A 20,565-nucleotide genomic window follows, 5' to 3' on the forward strand; every position below is an offset into this window, starting at 1 on the left:
AAAATACTTTGTGCAAACGCAGACGCAGATAAGCAGAAATATTTTTTTTTGTAGAGTATGTAATCGAAAAAATATTTATTTTTAAGCACCTTTATTTTCTACCTCTAAATGTATTCATCTTTTTGGTATCTGGATCGGCACCCAAGAATTCTTCGCACCAAATAATCGTAAAATGGTTAAACAACTACTACTAACAGTCATGTACTGCCAGTCAATTCAGCCAAATTTTCAATTTCATTTCCAAGCATAAGGACTCAAGTCCACTGAAGTCAATACCTATATTTTTAAATATTTTTTTTCTATGTCTTCTACATATAAAAAATCAAAAAAAAAACACAATTCTTATTCAAAATTAATTGATTTTCATAACTTATTTTTTTTATCAATCTGTATAAATATTTTTAAAAGTTATAAGAGCTTAACATAAAATAAAATAGTTTTTTGGCTCTCCTGAACATTTCATGTTTTGGACTTGCATCCGTATGCTTCTCGGGTACAGATATAATATGTAGGTTTTATCGTAATTACGAGGGACATCCGGTCAAAATGTGTTGTATCTAGCTTTAATAAAATTGGAGATGGCCCAAAAGTCAATTGCTTGCTTCTTTAGTGCTGTTGTCTTGACAATGTGATTATGTTTGAATATCACTATACTATTGCCGACCACTGCCGCCATAATATGAATCAATGAATTAAAAAAATTTAGCTTTTACTAAACTCGTTGCCACTACTAAGTTTACTAAGCACTTACTAATAGTATTAATTTATACAAATACAAAGGTTGACTATTAATTGAGCCGTTGCCCGGAATAATGTTGTATCCAACAAAACTGTCAATGTTGAGTTATTGATGGAATAATGTTGGGTATGTTATTATGCATCTTTTAAGGTAAGTATTGTGGTCGGGAAACAATATTTAAGCTTGTGGCAGCATTTTAAAGTTATTGGTTTATGGAAGAACGTTGTCTATGCAGTTGTCAAAATGGCGTCGCCGTCCGTCAATATCACGGAGCGTGGCTTAATTCATGTAAATAAAGGAAGAAAACGGACATCCAATGTTTTAAACTGGAGAGATAATAAAGCCAAGAAGTTGAAGGATGCAGGAAAAGAATATTTATCCAGAAAAAATATTATTAAACCTGCAATTGAGCCACCGAAACAGGTTTGTGGAATAATGTTGTATACGATTTGACAGTTCTATTGATGTCACGAATAAAATTACTATGTTCGACATATTATTCCTCGTCGAACGTTAATCGATTGTATTCAAATGATTTATCCATATTGTTATTTGATAATAATGCTTGCATTATATTACTCTTTATATTGTTACTTAATATAATACCTTTTCAAATTTTTTAATCGTTTCTTTCTATTTTTCGCAGGGTCGCGTTTGTGCCGAAAAATGTTTGAATCGCGGATGTGTTCTCGATTTTAACATTAAGACAGAAATACAATCAGCATTCAGGTTGCTAAATCATAATGGACAGAGTCATTATCTCGTCTCATGTATCGAGAAATTGAATGTCGGACGCCGTATTCAGAGAGCAGACGAAGATAGTGCTAATTATGATAATCACTCACCGATTGACTTATGCTTTGTGACCGTGAATTTGCTTTAATAGAGCAAAGGAAACGGGTTTCGAAGGTAATGGTGCCGGATCAGTGGAATCAGGTTATTAAAGAAAGCCGTCCAAACAACCCATTTCATATACAGAATATGGATCGCATTGACTTTAAAAATTTCACAGATGTTGAAAATGCAATGCAGAGACCAACAAAAATGAAGATCACTGGTGCCATTTGGCTTCAGCTCTCTGCTGATGATCCCACGACAATCAGAGCTCGAACCTCCCACAATGAACTGGAATCATGGACATCATACAGTCTTCTACCACCTCTTCGTGGAGGACGGGGAAGATTGGCTAACGTACGGAGAAATTTCATGCAGTTAGGGAGCTTGGAACTCACTCCAATGTACTCCAATCCGCTGCCAATCAAGGCTGCTAAGCTCATTATTCCATTAATTCACTATATTTTTTTGTAATAAATTCAAATTTAATTGTCTTTCTTCACACTTTATATTTTAAAACTCTTAATAATTGTTTGTTTATTGTATTTCAAATATAAAATGTAAAAAAACATAACTGATTTAGTTTTTTCCATTTTTCTCAAAACAAGAATATTGTTGGATACAACGTTATTCCGGGCAACGGCTCAATTAATAATTCATATAATTTAATCCTAAAATGAAATTTGAATTAATCTTTATTTGTTTTTAAAGACTTAATTATTTTGGCAAGTGATATGTATAATATATGTTGATGATGCATTGACAGTACCTAAACTTAACATCTCGGATTGCCTTCTGGACCCTCCAATCATAGTAAAGAGTACTACAGCTTTTCGACTGTCTTCTTATTAACAATATTGAGATAAAAATGAAACAAAAGTTAATGATTGTAGGGATAACTAAATAATACGAACGTCTCCTGGGACAGTAATCCTGAAATGGATGGATCAGATCAATTGAACGGGTAATGGAATTGATTTGAGTCGTACCTGGTCGGGACTTAGCGATGTGTCTCCGGCGGCGTTCCTCTCCTGGTTGGCTGCAGACCGCTGCTGCTTGCAGGCTGTGTGGTACTCCGCCCGCGCCCTCTCCACTCGTCCGAGGAGTTTGCACCACGGCTTTTGCGCTTTCTTGAACGCGTCCTCCATTTCTTTGCGCTCTTTTATTTGGATCATTGACTGCAAAAAAAAAATTACACTATGAGAACTTAATAACAGCTACAAGACATAAATCATCAAACCATCAATGTTAAAAAAACAGCGAAAATCGCAGAATTTTAGGTACATTATTTGCACTTCGAAAGTCTACTACACAACTCTTGTTCTGCTTCGGTTAGGTACGATTGGTGTTGATTAGTGTATCATAAAGTGGCGATACCACCCAGGGTGGGTTACACGTAAATTGTACGTAAAACATCTCACCGTGGCACAGTCTGCCGTGAGCGTTCTTATCGGAAAGAGATGACCGTGAACATTTATTCAATTTTCATTGATAATTTTAGCAAAATTCATGAATTCAAGAATGAAAACCTAACCTAACCAATAATCCAGTATATCGGCTATTTTCACAATTTTTTTACTGCTGGCTTCTTGTAAAGTGGAAACCGACAAGAACCGTCTTTTATTTAGGTCTTTAATATACGGTCATATATTTATTTCACGGCGAACTGCATAATTACACGTTTCCGAACACGCCCAGGGTGCTGGAGCAATCCAGGGAAGCGGCAGTAGCTTTGGAAGCTATGGTGGGGAGGGACTTGAATATAAATAAGAGGGCAGTGGAAGCAAAAATAAACACAAGATAATTTTGAAAAAAAATTTGTAGGTACATGTTTCATCTGTTGTGTACGAAGTGATTATTATATTTTCCATTGAAAGTACCTACACGATTGCAGATAATTAAATGCAGAACTTAAAAATGGTACTGACAAAAATAGAGCCAAACATTAATAAATTGGTAACAGCATAAGTTCGTGCTCCTCATTAGGATTATTTTTTGCGTGTTTAATGCGAATGTAACAAAGGTTAATTCTAATAAATAATATTATAATTTAAATAGCAGGCCTATTTACAACATCTTTCATTACTATGTTCCTTATGTAGAATTAATAAATACCTAATACCTATAATTTACCGCTTGAAAAAAGTAGATGGGGGCGTTGAATATGTTTCTTTCTGAAAAGGGCGCAGAAAGCAAAATAAGTTTGGGGATCTCTGGTGAACATTAAACATACTGTAGAGGTAAAAATACTAGTGTATTTATACTGATATCGGGCACCTGCTATCATAAGAGGCGTACTTGGTATAAAGTTGAGGATGATACTGCCCACTGAATAAAATTATTTTAATTCATTAAACAGACTGACATGGTCTCATTATAAAGAGTGAATTAATTCTAGCTTCTGCTTTTGATTATTATTACTTGAAATTATTGCCATTTTACAAGTGGCCTATCAATCGAAATGAGAGAAAAATGTAGGACTGGGCTTCTAGAATCTAGACCTCAGAAATGAAAATGGTAACCATATAATATTAGAGCCCTATGCAGAATCCAAGATTTCGATCTTAAGGATAAGTTGGCGAAAATAATGACTTAACTATAGACTATACCGAGTATAGAGTTAAGGAATCCTTAACCATAGACTACTTTTGTAATGAACACGCCCCCTTCTGTATTACCATTTACCACTGACAGCTGCTGTCAAAATAAATTCGCGTGTCTATAAAACAGTCCATACACTCAAATTTATTTAACAATGTATCTCAATATGGATATTGATAGTGTTAATTCATTTGGCATGTACTTGCAGAATATTATTTTACCTTTTAACGCCAGCCCGCAGAAATACAAGATGCCAGATGATAGAATGACACTTGACGCTAGTGTCACCATGTTAAAAAAATATCTTGCGGTGCCTGTGGAATCACGTATAATGACTTATAACGGAAACATAAGAGTATTATAATTAAATATTAATATGTATTTATAGTTATAGTTATTGCATTTATAAAGTACAGTTGTCATATTTTTGTCATCGTTTAACAATTATAAAATAATTTATCTAAACTATAGGAAAGAGAATTTTTAAATATGGTATTATTTTCAATAGAAAAAACGAACGAAGCTTTAAGACGAGGTGAACCATAGACAATATCGTCTCTGTTCTGGCAGAACACACTAACTGGAGAATACTAGTTTTGAAAAATTTGACTTTGAAGTTGTTAAAATGTTTGAAATGGTCTATCATGTGAGTTTATTAAGTAATCGTAAAAACGATGACTTTAAAATAAAGACTGTTTATTTATTAACAAGGTTTCCAGACGGTAAAGTTTGAAATAAGGAACATTTTGGTATAACTAACTCAATATTTCATTTTTTCGAATTAGTGTCTTCTGCCAGAACAGTGACGATATGATCTTAACTAAGGACAATGTTAGTGTTTTCTGCTAAGGAAATTTTAGTTATGACACATGTTTCTGCATTCCGCTCTTATTATGTACTAATTAATCGACATCTACAACATCCTGATATGAGGTAGGGAGCTGTCAGTGAAAATTATTTTTTAAGTAAGTAGGTACCTAATTAAATACTGCAGCGATATATTTTGTAATTGCAATTCAATCGTCTATTGAGGAATTAAAAAATATAGTGACTTTATAATAATAATGAAAATATATAATTGTATAGAGAGAAATAACATCAATTATTCACTTTAACTTTACCATAAAATTTGATTATTTCCTTTTATTTTGAGTTCAAAAACAACACTTTTTTCATTACTACTTATATTAAATTAAGGATCTACTATTGATTCCATACAAATGAAATACAGTAAATAAGATGTAATAGGTACCTATGTAGTACCGATATATCTAGATAATATAGTTTTTTTTTTATATAAAGTAACTTTGAAACCATTTTACGAATGTAGTATTATTGAGTGTGGGTTCGATCCAGCGTCTGATAAAATTTCTTTTGTTCAATGTGTGTTTAATTCAGAGCGTTTGAGCGAAAACCAAAAAAAAATCCGCTTAGGAATGAAAATTGTATTTGACTCTTTTACATCGTGCCATAGTGACATGAACGCTAAATCCTAGTCATAATATGCATACAAACAAATAATACAATCGTTTGTAAACTTTTGCCGCGTCCACAACTGGAAACATTGCATGAAATTAAATGCAGTATGGACAGCCCACATCGTACACATTTGCGTGCTGTAATCAAAACCATATTCCACGAGACCTCGGGTCGCTACTTCCGATGAAAAAGTAAAAAATCATCCAAACAGCATTATCGCATGTTTGTAAATATATTTGTAGGTACATGTTCCATCCCCGACTTAATGCAAAAAAAAGTGTGAATGTTTATTATTTTTTTATGGTATGTCTGTCCGTCTAAACTAATAATATAATTAGGTACGAGGGTGGGTCAATAATTCCTTAGAAAAAAGCATTAAAACAGTTTTTATTTTTGTATTTTTTTTTATTTCTCAACATAATCTCCTTGGAGCTCAATACACTTGGTTAGACGTTTCTCAATTTTTTTTAAACCGTCAGAAAAATAAGTTTTCGGAAGGTCCTCAAAATAAGCATTTGTCCGATCGATGACTTCTTCATTTGAAAAAAAACGTTGTCCACTTAGCCATTTTTTTAAGTTTGGGAAAAGGAAAAAGTCACTGGGGGCTAAATCTGGCGAATACGGTGGGTGGTCGACCAATTCGAACTTCAATTCTTCAATTTTAGCCATTGATCGTAAACATGTGTGAACACGGGCATTGTCCTGATGAAAGAGGATTTTTTTCCTGTTTAAATGAGGCCGTTTTTCTTCAATTTCGTTTTTTAGCTGGTCCAATAAATATGCATAATAATCCCCTGTTATTGTTTTTCCTTTTTCCAAATAGTCAACGAAAATAATTCCACGTGCATCCCAAAATACAGTAGCCATAACCTTACCAGCTGATTTTACGGTTTTCGCCTTCTTTGGACATGGTTCGCCTTTCGCAATCCACTGCTTTGACTGTTCTTTCGTCTCGGGAGTATAGTGGTGTATCCATGTTTCATCTACAGTCACAAAGCGACGAAAAAATTCATCCGGATTGCGTTGCATGAGCGACAACAGGGCTTTAGAGGCCACCACCCTATTGCGTTTATTGTCGACTGTGAGCAAACGCGGCACCCATCTTGCAGAAACTTTTTTCATGCCCAATTTGTCATGTAAAATAGAAATGACGCTACCTTTTGAGATCCCTGTAACCTCAATTATCTCACTCAACTTTAATCTTCGGTCACTTAACACCATATCGTGGATTTTATTGATCATTTCTGGTGTAGTCACCTCTACAGGACGTCCTGAGCGTGGTTCATCCTTTGTTGATGTACGACCACGTTTAAATTCATTTAACCAGTTATAGTTGCAAGTGAAGAAGCAGATATGCCGTGAACTAAATCCAACTCATTTTTTATTTCCTTTGCTGTTAACCCTTTTATATTAAAATGTTTAATAACAGCTCTAAACTCAATTTTCTCCATTTTTGTAAACAAGCAAATTTTTTTTTTAAATGTACGAAAATAAAAAACAACAACCCGACCAATCTGATTGAAACTTCGCAGCATACTGAATCGGTAGTGCCGCTGCATGAAAACAAACCGCTTACAGTACTAGTCGCGCCACCTGTCGGCTTTTCTAAGGACTTATTGACCCACCCTCGTAGATACCAAGTTGACATAACTAATATACATAGTATATATTATATTTTTTTTAAAAAAAGAGGAAAACAGTAGATAAAATTATGCGATGCGAAATTATTAATTATTTTTATTAATGTAATTGTGCATACATCAATGACATTATTAATGGACGACGCACTCAATGCAGTAGCTAGCAAGTAAATTCGCGCATTCGCATGTATAGGTAGACGTCACGCAATTTCCATTATGCCATATCAGGCACCGGGAATTTATAGCAATATGACCTTTATTGTAATGGCGTTAGAGCAGTGTTTCTAATGTCAATGTTCATTTGAGCGAACCCGTTCGAACCGAACCATTCGGCAGACCCAACAAAAAGCATCAGGAATTTATAGCAATATCACTTTTATTGTAATGGCGTTAGAACAGATTATGCCATTCGGCAGACCCGACAATAAAGTGAGTGTCATTTTTTCCCCGGATGATTCGTCCATATTAATGTCATTGGCATACATAATTTGGAAAAAAATATTTAAAAAAAATGATTTTTTCTAATGTGTATGTTTCCGAGGTCTTTCACAAATTATGTATGTGCCATGTAGTGAACTGAACAAGAAGAGTTAGCAGGACAACGGTACCTGCCTGCATATTGGATAGGTACATAATATACAATTATATTATATAGAATAGTAGCGGTCGCGGTCATCCAATTATGACGAGCGGCGGGCGGTAACGGGCAGCTGAGGAGGCGCGTTCCTGTACAAATTGGGCAATCAAATCGGCTCGGAGGTCGGACAGTTGGCTCTCACTGCCAAACGATGATTTGTGGACGAGACGACCGATAAAAATGACGAATGACGATACAACCGAGAGGGCCACGCAGGGCCGAATTTGTGTTACGTCACGTTGGACGTTGGGTTTTTTTTAAACTAGTGAATCTCTCGACTCGACGTCCCTAGGCAGTGCTGCCCTTAGATAGACATACTATAATGCAGTGACGAAGGGTGGAAGTAGGCTGTTAAGATCCGCCATAAATAGTGCACACTAAATTTGGTCAGTCATACGTATTTGTTTTCATTGACATAATAATACAATTTACAGATGGTGTTGGTTAGTTTTTAAAATTCAATTAAACCCTGCGAAAACCAAGCAAGTATAATAATAATGGTATAAAAAAAATACTCGTCTATCTATAAAATATCTAAAATTATGTAATTAAATCATTATATAACTTTGGATATTTTATGGATAGAATAATATTGTTTATCAATTATAGTTTGGTTTAGGCAGGGCTTCAACAAATTAACTAACACCGTGTAATAATGTATTGCTGAAACAACGAAAACAAATAATTATGAATGAAAAATTGTGCACAATTTTGTCAGATAGACCAAAGTGCAACAAAACTATTATGGTGTGGTATAGGCAGGGTTTAATTGATTTTTAAAAACTAACCAATACCATCATCTGTAAATAATTGCAGTTTTAGTTCAATTAAAACAAATACGTATGACTAACAAAGTTTAATGTGCACTATTTATGTCAGATTTTCAAAGCCTACCTCCACCCTCCGCCACTGATAGAATGCCGTCCCCTTTCAAGTTTAGTATCAAATTGTATGTGAAAGCTAAAAACTAAACTTAAACAAATGAACACTATCGAATGTATAACCGATAGGCCAAGCGCATTCAAAGACCACTCGCGGATGCGTAGCAGTAATTCGTAGATGAGCACCCGTGGTTATAGCTGCAGGCCAGGTGCTCATCGCTAGACTCAAAATGCGGAGTGTATGGGTATGGGGTATGCACCCGGAAAAGTGTGCTGGTCTGCGGGGTAAGTGCGGAAATCAGTGGCACCTGTTAGATTTTGTTAACCCTGCCCCCTACCGCCACCTTAAAAAATCAATAATAAATTACTATAAATTAATATGTAAAAACCAATCTCAATTATAATTATATGAAACTTGTACTCGTTTATTCATCATTACCTAAATTATTAAACTTATTACAATTTTGACGAATAAGCTTTGATATAGAATTAATGTGGTAATCATTTTATGATTAACCCTTTTCGAAATAGAAGTTACGAGAAAGTCAGATTACTCTTCAGAAATGTCAGAGTAGGGTAAGTTAGTAAGGGTTGTGAAAGGCGAGTGTTGAAGAATGTTTGAAACATTTTAACAGCGACTGTAAGTATTTATTACTGCCAAAATGTTGAAATTGTAGTTACCAACTTCTGTTTCTACGATCCAGTTTGGAACTTACATTTAATTACTCAGTAAAATATAATGAAACATTTACTACATAGAATATAATTCTTAATTGTTAGGTGTAGGTGTAGCAAATGGAAAGTTCAGAGTTCAAATCTCAGCAACATAATTAATGGTTAATATTTTCCAATAATTAATGATGGTTATGTCACGCATTACGCCATGGTGGTCATAGGTAGGTAGTAACTAGGTAGGTACGTATTATAAGGTCACCACGCAAACTAGTATGACAACAATGACAACTAGAAAAAATCTTTTCGAAAGAAATATTGATTAAATCCAGGGAACTGAAATACGTAACGGGTGCCGAAAAACAGGCAACCGATCTTGAGTGTGGAAGAATTGAAGGTGGAATAATTAACTTAAACACGTGTTAAGAATACGCTTGTTTTTCGTTCTGACAAGTGCTCTCGGTTTATGCACTGACGCTCATTCAATATTGGTGTATTTGAAGGTTGCAACACACACAATTGCACGTCTATAATCTGTGGTACATTTTTGTAGGACACTCACACATTCAAAACCATGCGTCAAAATGTAATGTATTTGGGGTATGTATAACCTATCGGAATTCTATTTATTAATCTGTTCTGTGATTAATACCCTTCTGTACTAAATTTTGAATCAAAACAAATCAAACATTTCTGTGTATTGTTTGATCTCGTGGATGTTCAGCGTATTTTTTACTGTCGTTCATTTTTTTATGTTTGTGTTGTCATTTTTTTTTAAACCGTGTGATGTTTTGTTAGTACAGTAGAAACTCGAATATAACGGACTAATGGGGATGAGGGGGTTTCCGTTAAAGCCGAAAGTCCGTTATATAAAAACACAAACAAAATCCAGTTTATTCTTCTTCGGATGATAATATATCCAGACACACCCGTTGTGTAGTAGCGTTACGATGTGGATGCGTTTGCTTTCGGTAATCCTACATTGAAAAAAGAATTATTAGATACTTGGATTTAAACATGTATAACAGTAACAGGATCATTTTATCAATTTTCATATTTGATACGGATATTTTGTCTGTTCTATCGTAAGTACGTTATATCGAGGTTCTACTGCACTTCATACGTATATAACATGCTGTATGTTGTACCGAGCGGAATTTGAACATACATTTTTTGCTTGGCGGGCGAGTGCTATAACCAGTAAGCTACGGACCCAGGTATTCTTACAAATACCAATGATAACCGAGAATGTTTACAGATTCAAGGTAATAACCATTAGGTATCAATTAAATTTGCTTGATAGAAGGCGTCTAGCAATATTATATATAGTTGTAAAAACTGAAAAACATTTTATTGAAATACGTAACTAACGTAAGATAATATTGCTAATGCGGGCCTGAACGCTCGGCATTCGTCTGTCAAATAAAAATCTGTACAAATTGACATGGCAGCCACAGAATTGACACATTGTACTGAATGCGGCGGCGTTATATAAAACTCGGATTCCAACACTATGTAGGTAGGTACGTACAGTATGAGGCTTCAGATAGTTAGGCACACTGGAGAGAAGAAAACTTCCAAGGGATTTATTTGAATAATGATCGGTATGATTGATTCACGCGACATTATTAAATGTATCGCTGGAATATTCGTTTCAAATCTATCAATAAATTACAATTTCGACATACTACCAAGTTATGAAATAATATCATACTACACAATATAGTCATCAATAAAATCCTTGTCAAGGTAGACTTACGAATGACAGTGGAATTACTTGGCATTATATTAGTAGAGTTCCAGCATCATACGGGGACAGAAAATTTCTCATTTAAACTCGAACGAAGTTACAATACGTATACGTCGCCATTACAACATAAATTCATCTAATCTCAACATTAATTAGGTGATTATGATATTTTAAAAAGTTAATCGCCATTTTTGCTCCTGGGCAGAGCATATCAGCATTCACAGGGATATGGTGCTTCAATGTCGAGGAGTGGAGGTAGGGTGTTAAGATCAAACATAAATAGTGCACACTAAACTTTGTCAGTTATACTTATTTTTTTCATTGAACTAACAGTACAAATTTCAGACGGTGTTTATAATTAAATTAAATCCTTCTTGAACCAAACCATAATAATTTAGATATATTATGGGCGATCCGGCAAAAATAGTGCACATTTTTTCAGTCATACTTGAATTGAATTGAATTAAGAGTACCAATTGCAGATGGTGTTGGTTAGTTCTTTTAAGTCATTAAGCACTGCCTAACCAAATCATAATATGTATATAAGAAATATTTTATAGATTGGCGAATATTTTTTCGTATATTATGGTTTGGCTTACGAAGGGTTTGATTGAATTTTAATAACTAACCAACAATATCAGCTGCAATTTGTTCAATGAAAACAAAATATACATGACTGACAAAATTTAGTGTATGTACACTATTAATTTATGTCGGATCTTATTAATAACCTATATTGACTTTTCGCCACTGGCTTATATACTCCGTGTAGGAGTGAAAATGAAAACAAACTTTTTATATCCTTATCACCTCATAAAAGTGTTGTTATAAAAATGGACATATCTGCGGACGCCTTAGCAATGATCAGAAATACAACCCCACTCCGTACATACATTTTCGGATCTCGGCTTCCGGCCTTTACAACACTACATGACTACACACCTATCTATGAAATTGCAGCCACGTCATGTTGGTTGCAGAATAGTAGTAAAACAACTTGCCAGATGCAGAGATGTCGCCATTAAATTAACCTAACTATGAGCCAAATGCTTAGTCACAAATCACAATTATGTAGGTACAATAGTGACCTTAATTATCTCGTCCCAACGAAATAGGTCGTTTAGTTTCCATTGCTTGATAAAGCTATAAAGGTTCGGTGAACATTGGATAAGATAGGTCTGTTCGAATTTCGAAAGCTGAACACGAAAAATTGTTTCCGAACATTCAATATGTTTTGAGACTAAATGACTTAGGATTTTTGTTTCCCGACGCGGATGGAAAACATTAATCACAATAAATATAGTTCATAACAATCATAAGTACTCACTTCATGCTCTGGACTAGGTTATACATATCGACTATAGAAAGGAAAAAGGGCGTAACCCTCAGTTTTTTTTCAAAATATTTTTTTTTTGCATAATAATGTTGTACACGACTAAATACACGTTGTGTTCAAAGGATGTAATCTGCAAATGATGATTTATTATCTAAATTTAGCCAGCAATTAAAAAAAAAGGAATTGACGTGGGAAAAACGACTTAATCATCATTTTAGTTGTTTTTTTGTTTAATTAACTCAATAATTAATATCAGATTAGGAATATGAAATTATTAAGTATCATGCATTTCAAGGTTGTCTATTTTGTATTTTAACTTTGACGGAAAATGATAACAAAAAAGTTTTTGTGCCTCATGTAAAATTTGATTTGTGTGGGTTACGCCCTTTTTCCTCTCCAGAGTCAAATTATTATTCGATATGTTTTGGATATCAAATTTGCAGTGTTCTTTTTTTAAATAGTCAAATCGTACATTGACATACGCGATTGGTTAATCAACCGTGGTAATGTAATACGCAGCGACCTCTGTTGCCACCGAATCCGTCAGAGACGTGTCGAAGGAGCATAATTTAACGTAATGGTAAATAATAATACATTACAAAAGGTACGGGCAGTTTACGCGATTAATCATAAGACGGAGAAATGCCGCACTCTAGCGTCAAACTGGTTTGGTCGGTGTCAGTCGGCAGGTACTGTGTCGCTTCTTAGTAACTAGTAACTAGCCCGTGGATAGCTATGTAGTAACACTAGTAACCACTTTCATGATTTTGTGAATGACGGATAGATATTAAAAATCAGAAGTGGTAGACCATTTAACAGTGGCGAATTCTGTCTTTTAAGTAAACAAAAGTAATAACGCACAACAGAAATACAGACCCCTCCGAACCAATTTGCTCTGCACTGCACCTGCGCATCTATTCTATACACAAGACTGCTTTCGGCCGCTTTCTAGGGTAGGAAAGTATCCAAGTATTAGCTCTTATTGTAACAATTACAATAAGATAGTTGTAATTGTTACAATAAGTGCTATGTTTCAACACCTCTCTTGAGTGTGCTAAATTTTAGAGTGAGATAGATAGTTTTGACTGTTTAGACGACTAACTTATTGTAATTGTTACAATAAGTGCTCATATTTTGATACTTTCCTACCCTTGATAGCTGTCGTAGCGGGCCGAAAGCAGTCTCATGTATAGAATAGATGCGCTGGTCTTAATCAGACGTATCTCGGAGCCCTACGCATGGCCCCCACAAGGAGGGGGCTGACAGGGCTCTACACCTAGGGGCCCGGGCTCAGGGGGGCCGGCATTTCGGGTCGATCAAATATGTGAGATAAAAACAATTATAAATTTGCTCTAATGGTAAAAAAAAGTCGGCTGCGGCGCTATTTTACGAGGGAGATACTAACATTTAAAAATGAAGTTTTAAGTTGTGTTGATACTGGACAGCTTCATAATTCAAGTAAGTAGCTAGCTATATTAAAACTACAAAAAAACGCTAAAAATAAACTTAAAGCCTTAATTTTACCTCTAATACAATTTTGAAAACACTTATATTGTGCGTCACACGTGCCATTAAACTTAGCGATAGGTAGGGGGGTCCGCAAAAGATCCTGACCGGGAGACCCCGCTTTAGGATGTGGGGGCCATGGCCCAACGTATATAAATGTGAAGCATCACCAGAATATCTCAGAAGCAGTCGCCGAAGACTGAGGTTGCCACGCATTGTTTGTGCTTTGTGTAACTAACGACCAGTAATGCCTATAAACTTGTAGTTAAAGATGGATCAAAACAATGCGCATATCTGGAAGTTGCGGTCAAAAAACAAAAACTGCTTCGACAAATATGTAAGTTCATCTCAGTTTCAACCCGAAAGCTTTAGGATGGATACCTAACGTAATCGCCGAAATTCAAAGGAGTGGCACGCAAGGAAGAAAGTTTTTACCGTATACCGTTTAATTCAGAAGGTGTCTATATACACCTACCTCTACTCAATTCAGAGAGAATGGTAAAAGAGTCAGAATAAACAGTTATGAAATTTAAACGAAGGAGTGCTACGAAAACCGTAGAATTCAATTAATTTCACAAACACGGAGGGTTAAAAAGGGTTTGCCGTAAACCCATATTTTAATTATCGTTCCTCTGCAAAAATTTCATTTTCAAAATGAGTTTCATAATTGATGAATTCCCTCCTAAAAGGATTCGAATTTATGTTTCACGCAGTCGGCTGATGCCGTCAGAACTCAGTTGACATGTATTGTAGGCAAAACACTCTATATTGGCACTATAAGTATGGCGAAAGCGATTCGCAGTTGTATTGGATTAGATGCAAGCTAGGAATAACGCTTAAAGACAAATATACGGCAATTATTATTAGAATCTGTTACAAACAAGGGTTTGAATACCATCCTATATTATTTATTGTACAGGTACCTTATGTTTGTTCCTTTATGAAATTATTCCATATTTAGTACATACAAATTATGTCCGGCATGCACCTTTCCATATCACACTATGTTACTCTAAGTTTTTGAATCTATTATCCACTGACGGTCCATGTTTGGCCATACACGCGTGATTACGGTAGTGGGAGGACACTTTTAAAGACATTAATTAATTTACAGCATTTATTTGACATTACAAAAGATAGAAAAAAGGGAATATTGACGTAATTGAAAATAATATGTCAAATGCATTTTTTTTGACCATATCTGATCCTAATCATATGAATGGGCCCCCAAGGAGTGGGGTTTGTATTAACAGATATTTGTTACGATTTGTTACTGACAGATTTTACGAGGTCAACGCTTAAGCCGCTCGCTTGTAGGGAATTCCCTGTATGGATAGAAATCAATTCGAACCGCCCGGATTGCGATATGTTAATTCACGGCCCATTCGGTATGCTTTTGTCTATGATTTTTACTAATATATCTCGAGGTTGTACGAAATTATGTTTTTTTCATCGGCTTTGCAATCCGACGTATATTGACCGGTTCACAGTGAGATTTCTTAATATAATATGTATGTTCAAAAACGAATAATAAAATTGTTTTGGACCTCTTCAATAAATTTATTCGTTACTAACAATCTGGGTAATGGTAGTAAGTGATCGCTACTCTGGTAGATATATAAATAAATTGTAATGTACAATGCATGAAGAGACCAGACCGAGAACGAGATGCGTTACGGACGATAAATTAAACAAAATTCCATTGGTGCTCGCTCCTACGAACACTCGGATCAATATCACCGGTTACATGATCATCTCGTTCGTTTCCATCGAAGAAAATCAGCGACTTTCAAAGAACCATTTCAGCGGATTGATTCTTGCTTGGGACTTTTTATTCTGTTTAATTTATGAATTCTTGCCGTGTGTTCTTCCTCTAGATTTTCTTGGACATTTTGGACTTATCGCAGAGCTCATTTCACAAGAGATAAAGTGTACTGTTAGGTGTCGAACAGAGTGTGGTTTAGCAAGAGTTAAAAAAATGGTGATAGTGGTGGTCTTCTATCGAAGGTTGATAACCAAATTATGGTACATCTACGTATCTGAGCTAGTCAGAGCACCGGCGACGTGGGTTTTGACTCGTCTACGACCTACGGCGTTGGCTTTTTTTATAGTCCAGTTAAATTATCATATTTATTTCTAAAATTTGTGAATGGACTTGAAAATTATCGTTTTAAACAATATGTTAAAAAAATCCCCATCGATATGATCCTTTTAACTAAATAAACTACATAAAGTCAAAGGTTAAAAAACAGTTTTTCGAGAATACGCAAAAAAAGTTATACTTAATGAAATAAGTAGCTTCCAAAATTTGCCACAAAAACGGTTCTTTGACTTCTTTTGGCAAAAGTAACCGTTCTTACAAAGTTGTATCTTTCATACTTCTCAGAAGAATTTGGGGTTTAAAGATCACAGTGGCCTATCTAAAATAACACAGTTTTGAGATAAACGCAAATAAAGACTTTGCTACTATGAAATTCATTAAATAAAGCACACTTTACTCTATATCTTGTAAACGGACATAGCATTATGTACGACATAGAACATAGTAACCAATAAATATGATTACGGCATTATCGAAACTCAAAACATGCATTTTTGGTAGTTGGGTCCCTGTAAACCCAAAGCACCAAATTAATGTATTCCTTTCCACACTACCCCGGAGGTACGCAAAAAAACGCGACTAACTGTTCTGAGTATTATGTATAATGGTCAATTAATCACTTGTACCATAGCATATTATGTATCGCCTACACTTGAGAAAGTAACAGACTATTACATACTTACAAGTAAATTCAATAAGTTTACGATTACCTACATATTATTTCGTTTGCGACCTTCTTACATTGCAATTTTGCGGGCCGCGATCCTAAGTTGGTGAGACAAGGATCAGAGAACGAGAGGACTGGCGCGCGTGAGGTGCGGAAGAGGTCGCATTGGTCCATCATTGTCGTCCAGAATAATGGGAATTCCTCACATTTCCACATACCCACCCAACCAGCGATACTCTGCACCCGTGTGAACATTTTCAAAGACTCGCTCGCAACTGACGTATAAATTGTATACTTGACCATTATGATTGTATTCTTACGTTATTTCATTACATTAAACAAGATGACTACATACGAGATGTGGTAATAGAACCGCATTACACTGGATGTCATCTTCAATATTTCTTACAAAAGACTGATAATTTAGTTCATTAAGTACTAAAACGTGGAGTTCTGCTGTATTGGACAGCTGTCAATCGAATAGTATTATATTATTAGACAAAAAATAAGAGTAGATAGAATAGATTATAGGTAAAAAATCTGGCTGGATCATGGTTTAAAAAAATAAGGGACTGTTTCTACAGATCTTATGCGTGTCCGGAAACTTGTACGTATGCAGTGCGCCGCATTACCTACACTTCACCGTGAAATTTGTATCGGAAATATATGGCCGTATATTAAAGACAGTCCAACCTCTTTGGGTAGTATAGTACTGACATAAAATTTATGTCTAAATAAAACACGGTTCTTGTCGGTTTACACTTTACAGAAAGCCAGCAGCAAACAAATTTTGAAAATAGTCGATATATTGGCTTATTTGTTAGGTTAGGGTTTTCATTCTTGAATTCATGAATTTTGCCAAAATCATCTATGAAAATTGAATTAATGTTCAAATTGAAGCTAATAAAATTGGAAACCGTATAGTATACGGTCATCTCTTTCCGAAAGAAAGCTCACGGCGAACTGTGCCACCGTGAAATGTTTTAGGTATAATCTACATGTAACCGATCTTATGAAGACTTTTATCCCAGAAGAGGATCGGCAACACAGTGTTTATTAATGGTTAATTATATAATATTTTTTTTTTAGTGATTCAAAGTTTACATGGTGAAAATGCATATATAGTTTTAGACTTGAAACGAAACCTAATAACCTATTTATGTAAATAAATTCACGTGGTATCTAACTACCAAAGTGCTTGCGGATTTTTTCGCTTCTGAGCGGAACATATTTTTTTTTTTTTTTAAGAATTATTAATAACCATGTCCTTGCTTTTTCGTACAAGGTGGTTGTTAGTAATTTTGAACAATCACAAACACCCAGGCTTTGAGAAAAACACATAAATGTTTTTGTCATGACCGGGAATCGAACCCAGAACTCTCGGGTGGAAGGCCAGCGCCTTACCCACTGCACCACGAGAGCCGCCTGAGCGGAACATATTATGAGCCTCAACAGTGTTGAGATTAAATTATGACCACTTTTCGTAGTAGTCGTTGTTATCCATTTAACCAACTCATTGGGTCATTCCACAGGATCAAACACACCGAAAAACGATACATAGATATAGATATAAATTCAGCTTGATTAAAGAAAGATTCATTACCTTGTGATAGGATTCCTTTTGCCAGTTTTTGAGTTCTTGTATGACGTTGTTGTATAGGTTATCTTTAACTTTAATGTGAAGGTCGCATAATCTTTCTGATTCGACGAGGACTCCTTTCCACGCCGCTTCCATCGTTCCATATTCAGGTCCTGTTGACATTTAACACACATTTTATTAATGTTACCCTCAAACATATAATAAACATCAGGATTTGACAACGGTAAACGTAGACAATGATGACCTACAATAATAATTACTATTATTATGAACATCCCCAGGGTGAGGGGAATGGGAAAGACCCAGGGAACTCAGAAATAATGGAAACTGAAATACATAACGGGTAAGGAGAAGCAGGCAACCGATCTCGAGTAAGGAAGAATACGGGATAAATTTAAATACGTCGAATACTGACAACTGCTCTCGGTGTATGCATTGAAGCTCATTTAATATTGGTGTATTACACACACCATTGCACGTCTATAATGCGTGGTTCATTTTCGTAGGACACACACGTTCAAAATCCATGCGTCAAAATTTACTGTATTGGTATATAGCCTATCGGAATTCTATTTTATTATCTGTTCTGTGGAAAGACTTCTAAATATCATAAATATACTGGCTGAACCAACTGGTGATAGCCAGCTGCCTCGCAAGACCTTGCAGATCGCTTGGCGTCTTAATGAAATAGTAGTAGATTTTAATTAAATTGACATGAGAATAATTTTATTTTTCGTACATTTAGATTATTGCAGTAAAATGATACGTCTTGCTTATTCAATGGAGCAAGATCCCATTATACTGAACAAATGACTAAAAACTATCCGTCGTAAAAAAGTCTTTTAAGGTAATTACCACTATGTAGGGATGGGACCATACTATGCTTTGTTTAGGAGTAAAAATAGTATTTCATTTGAAAATTAGTAAATACTAAATGTATTAGGTACTGAATATAACAACATACATAGAATAGAACATACTTGATTAATTATTTAACCAACTACCTTGGCGAGGAAATAAAAAATATTATTATTTTTAACAAGTACAATAGGGAAAATAAAATTCTCATCAAAAGCGTAAGTTGAATTGTCTTTCAGCAATTAATAACTACATAACCTCCAAGAGTATGGCTTCAGACAATCCGGCATGTAACACAGATTATTCCGGTAATGTTTTAAACATAGTTGACAAGCCTTGAAGAAAGTGACACATATTCTCCTATATTACCAGCGAAAGTCAAAACAATGTTACCACAATCCATCGTGATACAACATCTCACGGTGAACTGTGATACGGCCAACTGCATACGTACAAATTTCTGGACACGGAAAGGTGGAGGATAGCAGAACCGTCGACAGAACGAAATTCTTTTGGCTACCAACTTTCATAGAGACACAATGTTTAAGGCGTCGGTAATCTGTTATGACTGGCCCAGAACAGGGAGATAATAATATTATACCTGCTGCAATTTGGTCACCAACATTCGACAGAAGACGATTGAAAAAAACAGGTGATTATATAGTAAAATTATTACCCTACTTATAATAATACTGTCATAGAAGTTGCGCTTCTGTATTATCTTCTCGATGTTTGATTGTGACGTGTAAAAATGTAAATATACTAAATAATATGCCTGATGATTTTAATCTGTCTAATTTGAGACAACATTCCACACTTTAGTTTTATTTTGCGATAATAATTGCTTTGCAAAGTTGTCTTGCTAATTTCTTAGTTCCCTCGGGCTACGGAGGAATATTTGGCGAGGCCACGAAACGTATAATAATCCAATATGCCAGCAAAAAAGGCAGCTCCTGACACCTAATTACATAATCGCACAAACAAGCCGAAGAAAAACTTCACACCGACACTTTAACTTGGGCTTTAGGCACGAGCTTTCAGGCCTAACAAAAAAGCTTACAATAAATTTAGGAAACTTAATACTTGGAGGTCATGAATAATTTGTGGTTACTTAGCTTGATGTGATGATGCGTAGTTTAATAATTAAAAATCAATACGGCCGAGTAAATTTTGAATGCCGTGACCGTAAAACCATTAAAATTCTACATACTGAATCAGTACCTTGATATTATTATTTAGATATAATTATTGTAATAATTACTTT

The 20,565-nt window shown here is 35.1% G+C and overlaps 1 protein-coding gene across 7 annotated transcripts in view; it reads right to left on the reverse strand.

The window, feature by feature from the left end:
* Positions 1-20,565, reverse strand: part of Synd (protein kinase C and casein kinase substrate in neurons protein Synd) — a 235,853-nt gene that overhangs the window by 38,537 nt on the left and 176,751 nt on the right. For all 7 annotated transcript variants that reach the window (XM_085961275.1, XM_085961272.1, XM_085961274.1 and 4 more), the window contains 2 exons: positions 18,447-18,595; positions 2,563-2,751 (listed from right to left, as the gene is read on the reverse strand). In XM_085961275.1, coding sequence (XP_085817401.1) covers positions 2,563-2,751; positions 18,447-18,595 — 338 coding nt within the window. The remainder of the gene's footprint in view (positions 1-2,562; positions 2,752-18,446; positions 18,596-20,565) is intronic.

The sequence above is a fragment of the Rhyacophila brunnea genome, unplaced genomic scaffold (genome assembly GCF_057557595.1).
Source record: "Rhyacophila brunnea isolate RB1 unplaced genomic scaffold, BYU_Rbru_1.0 scaffold_12, whole genome shotgun sequence".
In the NCBI taxonomy this organism is placed as follows: domain Eukaryota; kingdom Metazoa; phylum Arthropoda; class Insecta; order Trichoptera; family Rhyacophilidae; genus Rhyacophila; species Rhyacophila brunnea.